Below are 20,178 nucleotides of genomic sequence, written 5' to 3' on the forward strand. Positions count from 1 at the left end.
CCGCCCCCACCCGCGCTGCCCGGAGCCGGAGGCGCAGCCAGGCGCTATCCCAGTCGCTATCCCAGGCGCAGCCAGGCGCTCACCGCAGGACCGAGCCCGCCAGGCGGCCCTTCCCTGCGCAGAGGTGGCAGCGGCAGGCAGCATGACGGCGGAGGAGATGAAAGCGGACGGAGCTCCCCTGGAAGGGGTGGACATCACTCCCAAGCAGGATGAGGGCGTCCTCAAGGTACTGGGCGGCTGCTCCCCATCCCCACCCTCCGCGCTAGCTCGGAGGGGTCCCCGCGCCGGTGGGGAGCGGGGACATTCCTCCTGGCCTGCAAGCGAGTGCTCCCTGGGCGCCCTGGCCCTACCGGGCCCATTGTGTGCCCCGTGGGGAAGGGGACGAGGCGGTCCCCGGGCATCCAGGCAGAGCTGGCGCAGCGCGGGCGATTAAACAACAGCGGCGGAGGGCGGGAGCGCGCCCCGGCTGCGCAAGCGCTTCCCGGCTGGCTGCGGGGTCTTCCCGCTCCTCCCGGGGCGAGCCGCAGCCTGGGCTGCCCGCCGGCAGAGCTCGGGGTCACGGGGGGGCTGTGCAGCGAAAAGGCGCTTCTCCCTGCGTTTGGGCTTTCCTCCGCCGTTTAGGGCAAGATGCGGGAGGGGGCGGCTTGTGAGGGTCCGGGTCCATCCCCGCCCCCCCAGCACGTGTCCGCGGCTGGGAATTAAAGATGGAGCCCCGGCAGGGCACGTGCGCTCGGTGCCCGGCCCCGCCGTGCCCGGCTGTGCCTCCCCGCAGGCCCCGGGCGCGGGCTCCGGGCAGCCCCCGGGCCCGGGCTGCGCGGGCCGGCGGCCGGAGCGGCCCGGCCGCCCCTCGGTGCCGCTGGGCCGGCGGCCGGGCAGGTCCCCGGCGCGGCGGAGCGGCTGCTCTCCTTTGTACTGGGGAGGCTGGCGATAAGGGCAGCGGGATTTATACCGTGAGGGGGAGTTGCGCGAACTTCCTCTGTCAGACGTTGCCTATTTCCATATCTCTAGAAACTTCCTTAGGCTCTGCTATAAACTTCAGCGATTATTTAGAAGTGTTATTCAACCGCAGTAAAATTTCGAAGTTACGGTGGTCAGGAGGAGAAAGGGGCACTACGGCAAAGGCAAAATTCTGGGTTTAACCTTTAGAGCCTTCTGTATTCTGGGTTCATTACAGAGGCGCTGTCTCCCGTTCAGGAGGGGTTTCAGGGAGCAGATTCAAGATGCTGGCTGCTATATTTCTGCTTTTCCATGTTTCCTGCTAGCATGTTTAGGTGAGACTTTTTGGGTTTTGCACATCGTAGAGTATCAGGTCAGAGTTCTCATCTGCTCGGCTGCCCCGGTCTCCCGCAGCCCAGATCCTTTGAGCGTGGTAGAAGGGCAGTGCGGGTCTGCCTGATTCATGCAGTACCTACTTTTTGATGATGTAGAAGCAGCAGGTGTTTTTTGGGTTGTTTGTTTATTTGTTCGTTTGTTTTTTTTAGAGAAGGGGAGAAGAAAACACTAGCAAATGAAGTGAGGTTGTGAAAATCACAAAAATTGAGATTGTGACATGATAAGTAAAATACCGTAGAGGTCACAAAGTCCAGCCTTCATGGATTTTCTTTTTACGTAATTGCTGGAGTGCAAAATGCATCCACTGAAATCAAGCGTCTAGCTCTGAACTAACCTACACCAGTTTTGTACTGGCATTGCTGCAGTGATTCCAGAAGTGTGTTTATTTGCTCATTAGCTGTCTATCAGAATAGTATCCACAGTTTTTTGCCCGATATTGCTGAATATACTTGCACAATAGAATACTAGAATAAGTAAATAAGTTTGGAAATAAACCATTTGAAATGCCATATGAACTGAAAAATCCTGTTTCTTCATCTGAAAAGGAAATGTAAACCTTACAGAAAATAGGATTGCCATATTCAGAAGTGAAACTTTAGTCTCTTCAAAATGGAAGCAATGCAAAAGAATAAACTGTATAAATAATGAAAGTCAGATAGGTGTTACTCTAGCTTGAAGGGGTCCCCGCGCCGGCAAGAAGTGGGGACATTCCTCCTGGCCTGCAAGCGATGACACTACAAGAATATGGCATTTGGTAAAGTTTAGTAAATTTCTATTAAATGCAGTTAGTTTTTCAAAACTACATCGGATGGCTGCTTTAAAGTGCTAGTTTGCATCTGCTTTATTCAGATCGGCAAATTGCATCTGCTAAGCATGATGTAGGCCAGGTTGCTTACCTGATTCATGTGTCTTTCTCGTACTTCTCTATTTCCTTATCTCTGTGAGAGTGGTTGCTTGAACGTTTGCCTTCCTTGGGGAGACATCAATAGATTAGTTTTGTAATGCTAATAACTGCTGTGGTGCTGGTTCGGGGTTAAAGGGATGGTGTGCTGTGTGAGGACAGGCATCCCTTTTCACGTGTAGCATCCTTTCCTTAGAAAACAAGCAGCCAGGATTTTTTCTAGGTTTTCTTTGTTTGTGGGGGTATTTTTGTTTTATGCTTTCAGCTTGTTAGTCTGACAGAAGCTGTCAGTGGTGAAGCTTTGGTTTTGGATGGAGGGTCCAAATAAGTTCAGTTGGATAGTCAGTCACAGGGATGGTGGGAGGCCAGGTGGGAGATCGACAGTGGTGGGTTGCAGGAAACTGAAATTTGTGAAGGAGATTCCCAAAAGTCTGCCTCATTCAGTGAAAAACACGATTGATATCTAAACATGACATTTAAAGGAGGGATGCCCTGTAACTGCCCTTGAATAGATGTTTATCTTCTATAATAGAATGTTTTCGAGGTTTCCATGATGCAAGCAAATAGGGTCCTCCATTGGTCCCCTTTTGCCTGGCTAAGATAATGCAGAACTTTGGCATAGGGCTAGCTGGTTTCAGTCTATATTGGAAAAAATTCAAAATTCAAACCTGAACTTCAGGAATCCTGTTATGTGCAAAGCCTCGCATCCTTGCCTGTGAGATATGTCACTATTCTCTAATTTTATATAAGCTTCAACACCAGAGAGATTGTCCCCACTTTCTGAATAGTCTAGATTTATTTAATACTTGTCTTGCTGGGCAGGCTGGGGAGCACCCTGAGAAGAAAATGAAATCCTTGCAGCTGTATGTGAGACGAGGATGCTGGCCATCCATGTCAGAATTGTGAGGAGACAAAATTACTGCGATCAATAATTTTCAGGTGTTACTCTGTAGGCTGATAGAACTAACGTGCTTGGGGTGAGACACTGCTAACCTTCATTAAACTGCCTGGTTTAACTCGAATAATTTCAGATTACATGTTGGAATAGATTTTACATGGAAATAACTACCTCGTTCTCTTGTTTAAGTGCTTTGCCTAGAGCACTGAACTCAGGCGTGATGATAGAGAGGTGATGAGGCAAATACTTGAATAAAGAAGAAAAAACCCTGCCTAATGCAGAGATCTCTAAGCTGCTGCCAACTGTTGCCCGTTAAATTCTTGTATCACAGCACAGCCATCTTGAGGTTCTGCATTTGCAGCACTGCTAATCTGCAGAAAGAACAGCCAGTCCATTCCCAGGTGACTGAAAGAAACCTGCAAATCCTTTGTCTGCTGAGGATGATAACATGCATATCTAGGCATTTGTGATTCATGTCCAGTGGACAGGCAGACTTGATTTCTGTGATGTTAATACTAATGGCTGTTTTCCTCAGGTTGTCAAGAGAGAAGGCAGTGGGACAGAGTCTCCGATGATAGGTGATAAGGTGACCGTCCATTACACGGGGTGGCTTCTCGATGGCACAAAATTTGACTCCAGTCTGGACAGAAAAGACAAATTCTCATTTGACTTGGGGAAAGGTAATATCTTGTGTTTGGTGCTGATCAGTTTTGGTAATAATTGAGACAGGATTCCCTTGTGTGGTTCCTTTGCTTTTCAAAATTGCTACTTAAACTGGTTTTCAGGGTTTATTCTCTTAGAATGGTCCCATCAGAATGTGAGATTTTTCTGAATGAGAGAACTGTGTAGCCCCTTAAAAGGCCTGCTGAAGAATTCACAAGCCTCAAACAAAGCACTCCAGGGGAGCAAATCTGTCTTGAAATGTAGAGATAAAGGGTAGTTAAAGAGCCAGAGTATGCATTTTTTTGGGGGGGGGGGGGCAGACCTCAGTTCAGGAGTGCTTAATTGTGACCAGATACTGGCACAGGGTACACAGGGGCAGCAGTCAGCTGTCTTATGATGAAACATACTCTCTTTTCCACAAAATTCTCAAGTTAACCCAAATATGAGTCTTTGAGCAGTGCATCTCTTCATTATCAAATTCTTTCAATTTTGGAAAATTTGAGCATCACTGTTCCTGCAAATCTTATTACTCAGTCTTGTGTTCTTTCCTGGAAGTTCTTTGCCTTCTGCTTTTAAAAAATAGATAATACCTCCTTTTTAAAAAGAGGTAAATTAATTGTACTGCAATTTGAGATGATATTAAGTGTACCTATTAATACAAGACTAATAGAAAGTGTGCTTGATGAGTTAAGAGGAGAAGCAATTAGAACAGCTTGAGTAAGAGAGGGGATTTTTTTATTACAGGTTTTCTTCCCCTGCAAAGGAATGCTGCTACTTTGTTCTCCCTTTCTATTACAAATGTGTGTAACTTTTAGTTACCACTGGTGCTGTTCTTTGCCAGCTGATAAAGTATGAACAGAAAAGGCTGCTGGTTTGGATTGCTTTCAAAACAGGAGCAGGCAGTCTCTCACCCTAAGGCCTTCCTCTCGGAAGAGTTTATTGTTACTTCCTCGCACTTGGGACTGTGCCAAGCACTTCAATTGGTGTCTGTGTTCTGTTATTCTATGAAAAGAATTGTTACACCTGGAATGAAGAAATGTTTGGGCCAAATTTGGGTCCCTGGGAAACTTCAGAATTTAATTAGGCTTAAAACTGATGTATGTAAGTGAGAGTGAGCACAAGTTCTTCAGTGTTTCTGCTGCCTTAACTTTTGTATACTAAAAGTGATGATGCTCAGTTTCACCTGATCATGCCTTTCATGTGTGATTGGCGTTTGACTTGTACAGGTGAGGTGATCAAAGCATGGGACATTGCTGTGGCCACTATGAAGATAGGTGAAATCTGTCGGATTACGTGTAAACCAGAATATGCCTATGGCTCAGCTGGGAGTCCCCCAAAGATACCTCCCAATGCTACACTGATTTTTGAGGTAAGTGAGAGATGGTCACTAAAACTGTATGCTTGTAAAAATGTGTGATGCAATTTCCTTTTAAAACAGGTTTGTTACATTTCCTAAGGAAAATAATAGCATCTGTTTCAGGTAGCGTGGACCAAATTTTAGTCTGGCTGCCACTGTTCTATAATGGCTTGGGTTCCATTCTCTTTGAGTTTTTAAAACACTTGAATGATCTTCAGTGTTCAGTTGTAATGCTGCAGTTACTGAGTGATTTGCAGCAGTAAAGTACAGGCTGGGAGGGCAGACTATTTCAGTGATAGACTGAAGTAAAAACGAAATCTTTAATCCACTTCATAACATTCAGAGTAATGATACATTAAAGTTGTGAGGTTTTCAACAACAGGAAGAGCAATTAATGCCCTCAGTAATACATTTTTTATACTTACTTGTGTTTTCTTTACAACATTAACATTACCTCTTATGAGCTCTTTCAGGGAGAAAAGAGGTAATTGCCCCATGTAAACTGCTGGAATACAATATTTGAACAGCTCTGCAATTACAAACTCTTTTCTGTAGAGCTGAGCTTTTCAGTCAGCCTTAAAGCACCATAAAACCAGTTTGGATTCAGGTTGCTGGTTCATTCCCAAAGTCTCTCTGTGCATCCAGGCTACACTGATGAATCCTGCCCCCATAGATGAAGTCCTGTGCACTCACTCAGTGCCTGTGACAGACTCAGCAGTCTTGAGTTTGGCAGCTGGGTAACCCAGTTTGACAACTCACATGGCCAGCTGCTCTCCTGGGGACGAGCTGCATGTCTTGGTAAGCATGGAGCCAGTTATCCTTGGTGTGTCTCAGCCTCACCAGGAGATGAGAGATTTTATTTCCTACTGACCTTAAAAGTAATTTTCCTCCACATCTTCCCCCTCCTTTCCCAAAGGGGGTGGAAACAGCAGCTGTCTCTTGTGTCTTATTTCAGAAGTGAGAATGGTTACTCAGAATGCTGAGACTTGTATTTGATTTTTCCATGTAGGATGACATAAAAGCTGTTTCTGGAGCATACCCTGACAGTCTCAACAGTGTTTGGAGGGGATGTATTTTTCTTAGTGTTGAAACAGTTCAATTTGCTAACAATTGCTTCAAAATAAATTCTACCTGAGAGAAGGCAGACTCTTAAGTGTAATTTTTAAAATTACTTTGCTCTAAAGCACTTAATCAATGGAATGGAATCCCACAGTTGGAGACATAAGGAAAGCTTTAAAACTGATGATTGCTCTGAGATTGAATGTTTTATCTAATATCTGAAAAAGGTGAAAATAGCTCATGGAGTTATTCAAAGACTGAAAGTCTGTTTAGATTTTATTGGAAACAATGAGCATCTGTTAAGAAGGGTAAATTATACATAGAGCCATTTAGGTTGGAAAAAACCTTCAAGACCATTGAGTCCAATCATAAATCTGACACTGCCAAGTCCATCACTAAACCATTAACCCAACCCAATGCCACATCTAGACCTAAATACCTCCGGGGAGGGTGACTCACCCACTTCCCTGGGCAGCCTGTTCTAATGCTAATATCCATTCTAAACCTCCCCTGGTGTACCCTTGAGGCCATTTCTTCTTGTTCTGTGTCTTGTTACTTGGAAGAAGGGACTGACCCCATCTGGCAACAGCCTCCTTTCAGGGAATTGTAGAAAGCGAGAAGGATCCCCCCAAGAACCTCTTTCTCTCCAGGCTAAACACCTCCAGCTCTCTCAAGCAGCTTCTCGTGGGACTTGTGCTCCAGACCCTTCACCAGCTCTGTTGCCCTTCTCTGGACACACTCCAGCACCTCAATGTCCTTCCTGAACTGAAAGGCCCAAAACTGAGCCCAGGATGTGAGGTGTCTATTACAGGGTGACAATCACTGTCCTGATCCTCCTGGCCACACCATTGCTCATACAGGCCAGGTGCTATTGGTCTTAACATAACTGGATATTGAATTTGCTTTGCATTTGGATAGTGTATTTGCTTTTTTTTTTTTTTTTTAACCATAGACTTCTGAGTAATAAGATTAAAGATATATTCTGTGTGGAAAGATTAAAACAATATTGCTAGCAGGTAGTGTCCACTAAGGGATGATAGCTTACTCACTTTGAGTACATCAAAATTAATATCATTATTTCTGAAAAATAATATCATGTAGAGCTGTTCATAAACAGCATTTTCTTACATAGAAATCTGACATTATTAATGGCTTAGTTGTATTGGATCAAACTACACATGTTGGAGTGCTATGTGCTTCTATGCAAGTGATACCAAGTGTAATCAGGGCTGAGCTGATGATTGAAATGCAAGCTAAAAGTTCAAGGCCTTCTACCTTGGCAGCACAGTGGGGCATTCTTAAGGGCTTAGCCCTACTACAGAGGATGCACATGGACAGCAGAAAGCAGAGAAGCTGTCATTGTCCTTCAACAAGAGGTAATACCTAACATTGGGATAAATAAAAGCATGAAGTGCCAGATGAGATTTGGTCCATCAGGCTACTCCTAAGTCTGTCCCATGCGGTCACCCAGGTTATTCACTTCCCACTGGACTTGTCTTGATGCTGCCAGTCTGGCCCCTCCATTTTCTGGGTATGTATTTAGGTAAAACTAGTGAGAATTTCACAATTCATGAGTTGTGAAATCCCCTAATGCCTGCCTGAGCAGTTATGTTGAAGGGAAGAGGGGAAAGAAAGAAAAAGACCAAAGCTACCTATGATGGTTTTGTGCTTCCCTAACAAAATAGCCTGGGGCTTACTGGCTGCAACAAGTCAGCAGTGCTGGATGTGTCCTGATCAGGGGTTTGGGTAGGAACTTAGATCCAGAAAATTTTCCCAAGTTTATTAGGTTTAAGTAGTTTCTGCCTAGTATGACTCTCAAGCAGCTAAAGTCTTTAAGTTGCCACTCTTTCAGTTTTACCTAGGTTTACTTTTTATTACTTAACACAGTATCAGCAGGGTTCTTTTGCAAGTGCCTATCCCCATTCCAAAATCTTGTATGAGTTGCTTTACAAAAGACCCTCTAGAATTTACATTAAGAGATTTTGTACCTGTGTCATCACATCAACATTTCTTTATGACAAGAAATAATGCATGTCCTGTGATTTGGAAGTTCTTTTATGATCTGTATGATCTGGTGGTGGTTTTGTTTTTTTTTTCCCTCATGATTACTTTTACTGAGCAATGTAAACAGCTAGATTATTCCATAGAATAGTATTGTTCAGGCTGGGGGGAATAAAAAAGGGGAGGTACACACCTGTATGGTCATCAGTAGGATGTTCAGGAATTACTTTTTTCAGACTGACTGAAAAGAAAGACCAGAATATTATTTGTTACTAGATATCAATTAAAATAAAAAGTGGAAGTACTGGTGGACATTCAGTTCCTTTTGCATTCCAGTTATCTTAAGTCCAGTGTCGGGACTGTCTGCAGCATCAGCTCTGAACTTTTTTTTTTAATGGGATAGTTTAAACAATGCTGATTATAATGGCATGCTTTTTTGTGCTTAGGAATAGTTTTCACTATTGTTTTACTCAACAATAGGATATGATTTTTTATTCTTCACTTCACAGCAGCAATGACAAATACCTTTTGTAACTAGACTGTTTTTATATGTCATTTTGGTACTCCCACTTGAAACTATGATTTACATTTACTTGTGAGGGCATGTGAAGATTCAGAAATTCAGATTGGATACCTGTCTCCTACATTAACATTAGCTCTTAAAAATCCTAAACAGTTAGCTGCAGCAGCGAGTTCAAAGTTTCAAAGATCTCTGGAGAATAAATCCTGTGAGTTACTGAATTGGTCTAATGAGAATAAATGCAAGGCTTTTCTTCTCTCCACAGATAGAACTTTTTGAGTTCAAGGGGGAGGACCTCACTGATGAAGAAGACGGTGGCATCATCCGAAGAATCCGTAAAAAAGGGGAGGGCTACTCCAGGCCCAATGAGGATGCACTTGTAGAGAGTAAGTGTGTTGTTAAACAAATAGTGAATGGATTTGCAGTGAGGGATGGCAGAACCTTTTCACAATCTACAACTGCATGTCCTGAGGCAGAGGCATAGGTGGCTTCTCTTTTCTGTACCAAGTTACTTAACAACCTAGAGTAAGCTTTCCTTCTCCTGTTTCTAACAAGGTTTACATTTTCCAGCAGCAACTGTGTTTTCTGGTGATACTGAATCTGTTGAAGTGCTTATCTGATCACAAAAGGTGATGGAGTCTCATAAAGTATTTCCATGTGCTGTGGAACAAAAGGGGAAGTCATTCTAGCACTTGTCAGAGTGGCAAAAACAAACACTTTAATGAACAACAAAAAAGGGGCTGTTAAATTGAAAGCAGAGATTCTGTGTGCTGCCAGTAGCTGCTATGCCATAGGTAGCTGCTAAAAGAGAAAAGACTCTTCAGAAGGAGGCTTTGGCACTTGTGTGTGTGCTGCCTGCCTGTATAGAACTCCCTGTGCACTCCTGGGCACCTGCCCGCTGCCATTCGTAGATACCTTCTGATTTCTCTCTCTGTTCTGGTTTTTGTTACCAGTCCAGATTGAAGGCCGACACGGAGATCGTGTTTTTGACAAGCGGGAATTGCGGTTTGAGATTGGAGAAGGTGAAAACTTCGATATTCCTCATGGTCTGGAGAAAGCAATTCAGAAAATGGAGAAATCAGAGGAATCCGTGTTCTATCTCAAGCCCAGGTATGCTGTTTCTGTTGTTAGATACAGGAAGGGCTTATACAATCATCTGGCAAGAAAGAAATATTTTGTTATAATACCTTTCAGCTTTTTTCAGTGCTGTGGTAAAAACTTGGATAAGCCCCAAAAACTGATGTACGAGAAGTATCGTGCTTTGCCACTTCATAGTGAAGCAGTAGCAGTCCAGAAAAAAATGACTTACATTACTCTCTGTAATGTTGACTTCTGAATATTTTTTAAAAAATGTGTTGCTCTCTAACTTAGATTTTTGTGATTCCTCTTCATGACTGATTACTGTAAAACAGTCCATATGTAGACTTGGATATAGGCAGAATTGTCTCTTTACAGTGAGAACACTTCTGAAACAAGTGGGGTTGCACAGATTGTTTTCATCAAACTTTAATTTATTTCAGTTTTTACTGAGTTTTTTTTTAACTGTAACTGAGCCCGATGGGAGCAGAAAAGGGAAGCAATCTGATCTAGAGGGTTTTCCTGCTAATATGCAGCTCTTACTGGAGTTGCATTGCAGTACCTCTCTGTAGGCATTTCCTGTTTGCCAGCTGGTTAGCAGTGTGTTAAGTGTACAGCTGCTCACCTAATCTTGGTATTTATTCTCTTTGCTTTTCTAAGAATAGACCTAAAATACAGGTGCTCTGAATGCAACACTCAGTTTCAGACATGAATATTAAATATGATAGTTGTAATTTGAAAGCTGGTTGGTTTAATTTGGGTTTTTTTTTATGAAGGGATTACTTGCTTTTCCTTAAAGTAAACTAAAAAACTAATAAAATAATAGGAGCTGTTGAAAGATTACTGAAGCCAATACTAGGTTTCTCTTACTTTCTTCTACCTTGTACTTGCTAATTTTAGAATTGTACCTAGAATTCTTCAAACCTTTGTCTTGTAATAATAATTTATGCGCTTCCCAAATTTGCATGAGGTTTTTGTCTCCATCTTCCTATGTAGCAAATATAGCTGGATGGATAGTTTTGAACTCTCTTCTTTATAATTTTTGTTTCTCCTTCCCCCCCACCATTTTACAGCTATGGTTTTGGAAGTGCTGGGAATGAGAAATTTAAGATCCCTCCAGATGCAGAGCTGCAGTATGAAGTGAAACTCAAAAGCTTTGAAAAGGTGAGAACAAGAGATGAAATCCTAAAGAGATCCAGGATTGGGGGAAGAAGTGGGAGCAGCTTAAACGATGACAATGGAATCCTTGAATGTTGATGTGAAACAAGGAGGCCACTGTTGCCAGAGATGATGGTGACATGCTGGGAGCTCTTGGCTGAAATGGTCCTTATTCTTCCTGTATCCCTGTCACCATCTCTCGTGCTCTAGGCTGGTTTCCATTAGCAGTGCAAAGCTCTGCTTTGCCAGACTTACTTCAACCATACTGTTAGTAGGAAACAACATAGCTACTTGATTTCCTTAGAAGTTGCATTGAAGTTGACTGGAACTGTTCCTGTTTGGGTAGGCTAAGGAGTCCTGGGAAATGAGCACGGATGAGAAGCTGGAACAGAGCTGCATTGTGAAGGAGAGAGGCACTCAGTACTTCAAGGTAAGTTACAGTCCCCAAGTAATAATAGCATTTCTTGGTCCATGTCATGAGTTGATAATGATGTTTACAGCTTCTGTAATTTCTGAGAGGTGTTCGTGGTATTCTGTGAGATTTACAGGGAGAACTGGAGGGGAACGTGTTTTAAAAAAGAAACTCGGATTATCCAAAGAGCTGCCTCTGCAGGGAGCTCTCTGTTAGAGCTGTTTGCTGTATCTACAGATAACACTGTGGGGTGTACCGTATTTCAGTTCCTGCTGTGGGACAATGCTATGAGTGAACAACATTCATTTGGGTAGACCTGTTGGAGAAGCTGTTTAAAACAATTTCAGTGGCTAAAGGAAGAGTTTTCTATTATCTTTGTATAGCATTTTGAGAATGCCCCATCTTCCCTTATTTTTATATCAAAAGTTGAATATAAAGGTAGGAGTTCAGTGAAGTATCAGTGCTGGCATATACCCCTAGCTCTAATGGGGAACTAGTTAAGTATTCCTAAAGATTTTCTGGTCCTGTGCAGGAATGGCTATCAGAAGTATTTTGGATGATAGAAGTTACTTTTTGATCAGATGGGGTTTTTGAGATGTATTGCTCAAGGCAGGCAAAAGGGACAAGAGGGAGATAAAAGTTCTGTGATGAGCTGTGTGATAATTGAATTGCCTTGTTTACAGGAGGGGAAATACAAGCGGGCAGCATTACAGTATAAGAAGATTGTGTCATGGCTGGAGCACGAGTCAGGACTCTCCGAGGAGGAAGAATCAAAAGCCAAAAGCCTGAGGCTTGCTGCCCACCTTAACTTAGCTATGTGCCATCTCAAGCTCAAGGAATACTCCCAGGCTTTGGAGAACTGCAACAAGGTAGTAGGAGTTTATTTCTTAAACTGCCCAAGCAGTCTGACAGTTTGTCTTGCTTTGAACATTTTAGGGACAGCAGGCCAATGTACTGTTTGGTTTTCCTTACCAGCTGTCATTTAGGTAGTATGGAATTTTTAGTGCACTAAAAATATCCAACAGATTATTTCATAATTAGTGCCCTTTGAACATCTTTTACTAACTTGCTGCTACATTGAGAATATTCAAGTCTTTAGAAATAAGAAACACTTGAGATGTGGTGAAGGTAGTCATGTTGGCAAAGGCCTTTCAAAGAGCAGGATTACTCCCTGACTAAATCTTAGACTTGCTGGTTCTCTTGTCAAATAGCCTACTATATTCATTCCTCTTTGTATTTACTTCTGTTGTATTCCACTGACTTTATTTGTAACCCCGACAAGACTGCTAAGTCTACTTCAGAAGGCACAGTTCCTAGCAGTCGCTGGTGTTCTTACTGCATATTATTTTTATAAAAGAAAAATAGTTGCTGAATGTGGTTTTGGTTTTTTTGAATGCAGGCACTCGAATTGGATAGCAACAATGAAAAAGGCCTTTTCCGGCGTGGAGAAGCTCACTTGGCTGTCAATGACTTTGAGTTGGCCCGAGCAGATTTCCAGAAAGTGATACAGCTTTATCCGAGTAACAAAGCTGCCAAAGTGCAGCTGGTGACTTGTCAGCAAAAAATACGGGAGCAGCACGAGAAGGAGAAAAAGATGTATGCCAACATGTTCCAAAGGCTGGCAGACAAAGACTTAAAGGTAAGTAACACTACTCTGAACATTACAGCAGGTGGTGTCATGTGTTACACAAGGAACAGTGGTTTAGTTACTCACCTTGCTTCTTATTACAGATAATTATAGCAGGAGAACACTTAAGTAGTCTCCTTTGGGGAGCAGGGATGGAACTCAAAATGCCAACAGTCAAAATTATTAGGCCATTTTGCTTGAACAGGAAAACCAGCAGTATCAACCATTGCATAGAAAGCTTTCACCTATTTCAACTGAATTTGCCACAGACCAGTGTGAATCAGAAGCCAGTTGAAGTGATGAGATGCAAACATGAAGTTCTAGAAGTGGAAAAAGCACCTATCCCTCTAGAGCCTAGAACAAAGAACAGGCTTTAGTTGCAAAGAACAAGCTGTTCTGGTGCCTGGGGTGCCCATCTAGTGAGAACTTGTGTCTGTCATACAGAGGGTGCTGAGCACCATCTTGCTTCTCACAGAGACATTAGGATGTGGTTGATGGTCTCCATTACAAATGTCACAGATAGATTATGAAGTGTCAGAAGATTGATTATTCTGTATGGATGGTTTTCCTAATAAGCTTTCACTAGAATTTTAGTAAATACTAGTTCAGTTAATAATGGCAGTAGGTGAATACAGGTTATAACGAGATTGTATTAGCTACCAAGAAATATTTCAGGTTACTGGTGAGAATCACATTCCTTAAATCTGATGGTCTAAAAGGACAAGATGGACCTGTAACTTCTCAGAAAAATCTGGGATTTATGTCAGACTCATAAATTTCCTCAGTAATGAGGAGTACAGAAGCTTGTATCTTGGGAGGTTATTTTCACCTTTCCAGAATATGCATGAAGAACATTAAAAATTGCCGGATATTGGTACATCAATCTCCTTTGGTTAACTGTGTCATTGAGTCTTTCCAGAGGCATGATATCCTCAGATGAGTGTATCCTGACAGCTCAGCTGTTTCAGACTGTCATCTGACAATTTCCTACACAAAATGCTTCCCTCTGTCTCTTCTCTTTTTGGCTAAAGCAGCCTGATGTCAACAGTCCTTGTGTATTGGAGCTTAAAAGAAAGTATTCTGTCCTTCTAGACACAGTGATGTAAAGTCGCACAGTATCTTAATTTTGGTAGGCTTTAATAAAAAAATCTCAGGAATATAAAGATACAGCAACTAAAGTAGAATTATTTCACTGTTGGGCATCTTCACTTCTGAAATGGCAAGATTTAGTTGCCAGCTGTCAGGCTCTGTTGTGAAGAATCCTTTCAGCTTGCACAGCTGCTGGAAATCTGGCTTCCTCCACTAGGTGTGGGATACAGCAAGATCTGTTGAGATAGGAAGAGTGGATTGCTGAAACAAGCTATACCTACTAAAACTTCAAAAGCCTTGAGCTTTCTTCAACTCCTAAGACAGATAATTGGTAGAGTAATATTCTTGGCAAAAGGCAGACTCATAGTCTTTGCACTGCAGACTGTTTAGGATGTTGGAAAAACCATGGCCCTTAGTTCCAATTTCCCTATCTGCTTGGGATAGCATCAGTTTAAAGTTGTAGAATCCTTTAGGTTGGACTCCAGCCAAATGTAAATGAAAGATTATCGTTTGGCATCTAACACTGGACACAGGATTTGAGGTGTGGCCCTCACCATTGCCAAGTGCAAGAGGACAATCCCTGCCCTGATCCTGCTGGACACACTATTGCTGATACAGGCCTCGATTCCACTGGCCTGGTGAATTCTTCCCAACAAGTTAGATGATCTTGGGAATGTGCAATGTGCTGGGGTTTTTTTCACTGAGCCATCTGGCCTGCCTTAAATGGATATGGTTTTATATGAAATGGGATTGATGGAACTATAAAGGATGCTTACTCCCTGGGCCAGTCTTGAGGTAGTTTTCTTTCAAGAAAAGCTTGTTTTCCTCTTAATGCATTTGTAATGTTGCTTTACTCTAGCCCCAACAGTGTCTGTTAGTGGTGGTGTAGTAGAAGTTCAGAGTTCTGGAGAAAAGAGTTTGTTTACTAATTGTCTTCTGATTGCTAAGAAGATAGCTTGGACTGCAGTTCTGATGTTCCTGACACAGACTGTTAAATTCAACAGCCATTCTTGCATCAGTAGGTCGTTTCATTAATTGGAAAAGTTCACATATGTAAAGTATGAATTTTTGAAGGTCAGGATGTTTATCACCTTATCTTAAGCCCAAGATTGGTAGCTAACATGTTTTCTGTGGAGAGAAGACTTAACTCTTGGAATGCTTCTAAGGATGAAAAACTGACCTTTCATGCATGAATGTTCTTTTATATGTGGGTTTGTGTTGCAGCCAAATTGGTGTAAGATTTTAAGGATTCTGCCCCTTTCTCCCCCCATTCTGCTCTCCTAGCATTGCATGCTTAAGACTTTGCTTGGTTTTGTCTGGTTCTCATCTAAGATCATCATGAAACAGATGGCCCAAGATGCTGGGCTGCCAGGTAGAATAGCAATTTCATTGCACTAGGTTTTGAGATGAGCAAGCCAAGATATTTTCTCCTCCCCTTACTGTGCTTGAAAATTATTGCAAGATCAGGATGTGCTCTATAATGTGTCTATGATCAGGATGTGCTCTATATGCTCTGTGTTCTATTGTAAAAGCTGACCTTGGAGCCCTACCTTGTGGCTCTCTGCCTTCCACACCTTTTTATGAGGAAGATGCACAAGGAGAGAGCTTTAGAGCAGCCACATTGTCAGATCATATCTTCTTCCATTTAAGCTCTTGCACAGGACATCTAAATCACTGTTGTTGAGTTTGAAGTGTCCCTTCACAAAACTAGTTGTCCAACAAAGATACTTCTTATGCTGAGTGCAAGTGTGCCTCATAAAAGTTGGGTTAGGGTAGGCCATGGGAATGACTGAAAATTTATGACATTAATATTAAAGCAGGGCAAAAGCAGCTCCTGCAGGAGCTTGGTAAATGAATTTCAGTTAAAAGATTTCTAAGAAATTGTTGTGTGGCAAGTGTGTGCAGGCCACATTAAGAATCATAACCACCTAATACCAGTATTATATTTTGGCCTCCTCTACACTGCTTCTGGTTTCTTAGATGCGTGAAAATTTTTGGTTTCTTTTGGCTGAAGATCCTAATATCTTAATTCAGTTTGGCAGGATAGACAAGCTTTCCAAGTAATAAGAATCAAACAATGTTTGTGCTAGCAATTTTGTATAAAGTATTAATATATTTTCTTTGTCTTTCTATTTAGTCATCTGCTACTCTTCAGACAAGCCACGCTGAAGATGCAGAAATGAAAGATGCGCAGAATGGAGTTGAAGATAAATCAGAAGTTGAAGCAGAAGCATAAGAAAACCCCTATTCCATTAGTTTTGTAAATGAAAGAAATTCCAATGAATTAGACCTTTATTTTTCTACCTGGTTGGATAGTGGCTTCAAGGGAGCAGAGGCTGAAGCCACCATGCCACAGTCAGTTACAGCTTTATGTGGCTGTTAAGAAGCTGAGTGGCAGCATAAATCTGGTTTAATCCTAGTGACTTTATTTATTCATTCAGCCTCTGTTACTGTTTGGGTTCTGTCTGGATATACTCTGCTTGGTTTATTTGCATTTTCATAGAATCATAGAATGGCTTGAGTTGGAAGGGACCTCAAAGATCTAGTTCCACATCCCCCCCGCCATGGACAGGGACACACCCTTCACTAGACCAGGTTGCTCAGAGTTCCATCCAGCCTGGTCTGGGATACTTCCAGGGATGGAGCATCTACAGCTTCTCTGGGCAGCCTGTTCCAGTGCCTCACCACCCTCAGAGTAGAGAATTTCATTCTAATACCTAATATTAACCTGGCCTCTTTCAGTTTGAAGCCACCCACCTTTGTGCTGTCACTACTTGCCCTTGTAAATAGTCTCTCTCCATGTTTCTTGTAGGTTCCCTTTAAGGTACTGGAATGCCACAGTTTGGTCACCCCAAAGCCTTCTTTTTTCCAGGCTGAACAATTCCAGTTCTTGTCTCATAAGGAGAGGTGCTTCATCCCTCTAATCATCTTGGTGGGCCTCCTTCTGGACTTGCTCCAAAAGGTCGATGTCCTTCCTGCGCTGGGGACCCTAGAGGGGTGTTCCAGCTGGGGTCTCGCCAGAGTCCAGGGTCAAAATCCTCTCCCTCCCCTGCTGCCCACACTGCTTTGGATGCAGCCCAGGTTACAATTGGCTTCTGGGCTGTGAGTGCACATTGCCAGCTCATGTCCAGCCTCTCGTCCAACAGCAGCCCCAAATCCTTCTTGGCAGGGCTACTCTGGATCTGTTCATCCCCCAGCCTTTATTGACACCAGGGGTTGCCCCAGCGCAGGTGCAGCACCTTGCACTTGGCCTTATTGAAGCCTCATGAGTTTCACAGGGCCCACTTCTCAGGCTTGTCCAGGTCGCTCTGGTTGCCATCCTGTCCTTCAGGTGTGTCAAGGGGACTGCTCAGCTTGGTGTCACCTGCAAATTTGCTGAGGGTGCACTCTGCCCCTTCATCCATGTCATTGATGAAGATGATGGTAACACTGGTCCCAGTATGGACCCCTGAGGGACACCACTTGTCCCTGGTGTCCATTGGGACGCTGAGCCGTTGACCACTAGCCTGTAGATGTGACCATGCGCCAATTTCTTATCCATCAAACAGTCCACCCACTGCATCCATCTCTGTCCAATTTAGAGAGAAGGATGTTGTGGGGAGCTGTGTCTAAGGCAGATAATTACAGAAGTGAAGGTAAATGACACCTGTAGCCCTTCCCTTGTCCACCGGTGGAGTCACTCCATCATTGAAGGCTGCTAGGCTGCTCAGATGGGACTTGCCCTTGGTGAAGCCGTGCTGGCTGTCCCTGGTCACCTCCCTGTCCTCCATGTGCCTTAGCGTAGCATCCGGGAGGATCTGTTCCATGATCTTCCCAGGCACAGAGCTGAGGCTGGCAGGTCGCTAGTCCCCGTTTTGTCATCGGTGTTTTTCTTTCTGGTTCCAGCTTACTTTAATCCCAGGTTCTGCTTTTTAAATTTAATTTCCTTGATTTGCTTCAAGTAATCAGCTTTTTTCAGGAGTCCTCATGCGAGACTTAAGAACAAATTGGCGCTCCCAGTTCTTCTGCCTTGGGATTGCTCTCTTTCCCCCTGTTCAGTAGGGAGTCTCTTCCATTAAGTATTGTAGTCTTTCTTTCATGCCTCCTCTTTGCAAATTGCTGAAGATGAAGACTGTGAAGTCACAGCTTAAGTAATAAAGCTCCAATTAAACTCAAGAAAACTGAACTTTTCGTGGGTTTTTATTGGAATTTGCACAGAATTGAGAGAATATACTGTCCTTTGGTCAGTGTTTTCTTGTCCACGTAGCCAGTGTCCTGATTATTTTTTTTATGTTGTTTGTTTGTTACCATAGTAAATTCCCACAATATTTGATACAGTATTTACCCATATATTTTCAAAAGGGAAAAATTACGTTGCTGGAAACTGTGCATAAAGCAAGTCTGTAACGTAGGCATAAAGGTTGTTCTATGTTCATATTGCTACCTTCATCTTCACCCCACTACATTGTAAAACTGGACCAGAGGGGAAGAAAACCCAAACCAATACATCTGAAAGTGACTGGCTTTGAAGTGAAAGTGATAATGGCTTACATATTGCAAATACTTTTAATGAACTACAAACTCCTGAGCGATTCTAATGTCTGCGTACCCATATTTCACAAGAAAGCTATTACTCGGTATTCTGCTTCTTTCTGCAGTTTGTGTGTCTTGTTTGGGGGTGGGTGTGCTTTTGAATTTTGTGGGGGCTTTTGGTTGGGGTGGGCTTTTTTTCTCTGAAGGCATGGAACATAGTACTCAAACTCAACTGTTATTTATCCTATCACGTGGTGTTAAATTCAGCAACTCCAGTGTCCTGTTTAGAGACAGGGGCAGAAGGGGCAATCTTTTTGCCTGCTCTGCAGAAGAAAGGTAGAAAATCTGTTTCTCTCAGATTAAAATAAATGGACTTTTTCATGTTGAGAAAGATGTCTTTGCATGGCATGCCATGGGCTGGAATTTGTGTTTATATTGCAGAGAGTATCCCTGTTTTAACATGTAATACAATGTGAATTCCTGGTCTCCTTTGCTGAAACAGAAGTACTGTGTAAGCAGTTAAACTCATGAGGTCTGGGGGAGTGCCAGTACCTGTCCTGCAGCAGTGCCAGCCCAGCTTGGGCCCTGGAACTGTCACCAAGCAAGGGCTGCTTGGAGTGCTGCCCTGCCCCAGACACCAAATTCAGCACCTGCTGCTGGGTTGGAGCTTGGTTAGAGAGCTGGGAGCTGCAGTGCTGCGAATCTCAAGGGGTGGGTGGGATAGGACCAGAGGCAAGAGAGCTGCTTGGGAGGTCACTTCACTTAAGGCAATGCTGATTTCATTTGCCTAATAACGCCTTAGGGTTGCCAGGTAGTGGAGGTGATTTTCATGAGCTCTGACTATAGTAACAGCCCTACGTATGTGAAAAACTTACACCAAAGCACTACCCCCTCTTGTGGGAAACAACACTGTGAATGTCAGCTGGGGTTAGAAGAAGGGATTTATAGACCTAGAAAAACAGTTGAGGGGGACAGGAATGCCAGGCCAGAGTACTTACTCTTCACCAAGTAAATACCTTGATTTGTTGCTAATTATTCCTGGAAATACAAGCCTCTGTGGCTGAAACTGTTTCGCTGCTAAAGCAAAGGGCCAAGTCCTAATGATAATTTTCTAATTGTTGAACCGCAGTTTTCAAAAATCTACAGGCATGATAGTTGTACATGTTTCTGAAAGCAAAAAGTGATTTCTGTGGCACATCTAAAAAAAGTCTAGTCAATGGTGCATCTGTTGTTAAGTGTGAGCAGTCTTGAAAGTACCACTGTGCCCTTGTTGTTACTACATAAACTATGAAATGTTTGAGAGTGTAAATCTGTTAAGGACACTAAACATGCCCTGTTCAGGCAGCTGAGCGGATGTTCCGTGCTCTCTTTAAAAGTGGGTCTGGTTGCCGGTAGAAGGTGGCAATACTGGTATTTGTGAGTGAGGTCATGCATGTAAACTTCAACTATAAACTTCGTTATGTATGTCCTTATAGAGAAAAAAAAAAAACCAAAAAAAAAAACCAAAACAATGCGTGAAATAAACAGTTACAGTCCTGACTTTGTAAACCCCACCCGTGTGTGTCTGCGTGT

The 20,178-nt window shown here is 43.0% G+C and overlaps 1 protein-coding gene across 1 annotated transcript; it reads left to right on the forward strand.

Annotated features, from left to right (window-relative positions):
- The first annotated feature begins 96 nt into the window (after window positions 1–96).
- Window positions 97–18,558, forward strand: FKBP4 (FKBP prolyl isomerase 4). The gene is made up of 10 exons (XM_068181791.1): window positions 97–226; window positions 3,667–3,811; window positions 5,021–5,163; window positions 8,997–9,117; window positions 9,685–9,841; window positions 10,882–10,972; window positions 11,313–11,396; window positions 12,062–12,247; window positions 12,778–13,017; window positions 16,232–18,558. The coding sequence occupies exons 1-10, from the start codon at window positions 143–145 to the stop codon at window positions 16,328–16,330; spliced, it is 1,350 nt and encodes a 449-aa protein (XP_068037892.1). The 5' UTR covers window positions 97–142; the 3' UTR covers window positions 16,331–18,558.
- Window positions 18,559–20,178: the final 1,620 nt, after the last annotated feature.

This window comes from Anomalospiza imberbis, chromosome 2, assembly GCF_031753505.1.
Source record: "Anomalospiza imberbis isolate Cuckoo-Finch-1a 21T00152 chromosome 2, ASM3175350v1, whole genome shotgun sequence".
Taxonomy (NCBI): Eukaryota; Metazoa; Chordata; class Aves; order Passeriformes; family Viduidae; genus Anomalospiza; species Anomalospiza imberbis.

Coding starts and splice junctions, on each gene's coding strand:
- FKBP4 (XM_068181791.1), top strand. CDS start 143: ATGACGGCGGAGGAGATGAAAGCGGACGGAGCTCCCCTGGAAGGGGTG. Junction 9,118..9,684: donor TGAGGATGCACTTGTAGAGA/GTAAGTGTGTTG, acceptor TTTTGTTACCAG/TCCAGATTGAAGGCCGACAC. Junction 11,397..12,061: donor GAGGCACTCAGTACTTCAAG/GTAAGTTACAGT, acceptor CCTTGTTTACAG/GAGGGGAAATACAAGCGGGC.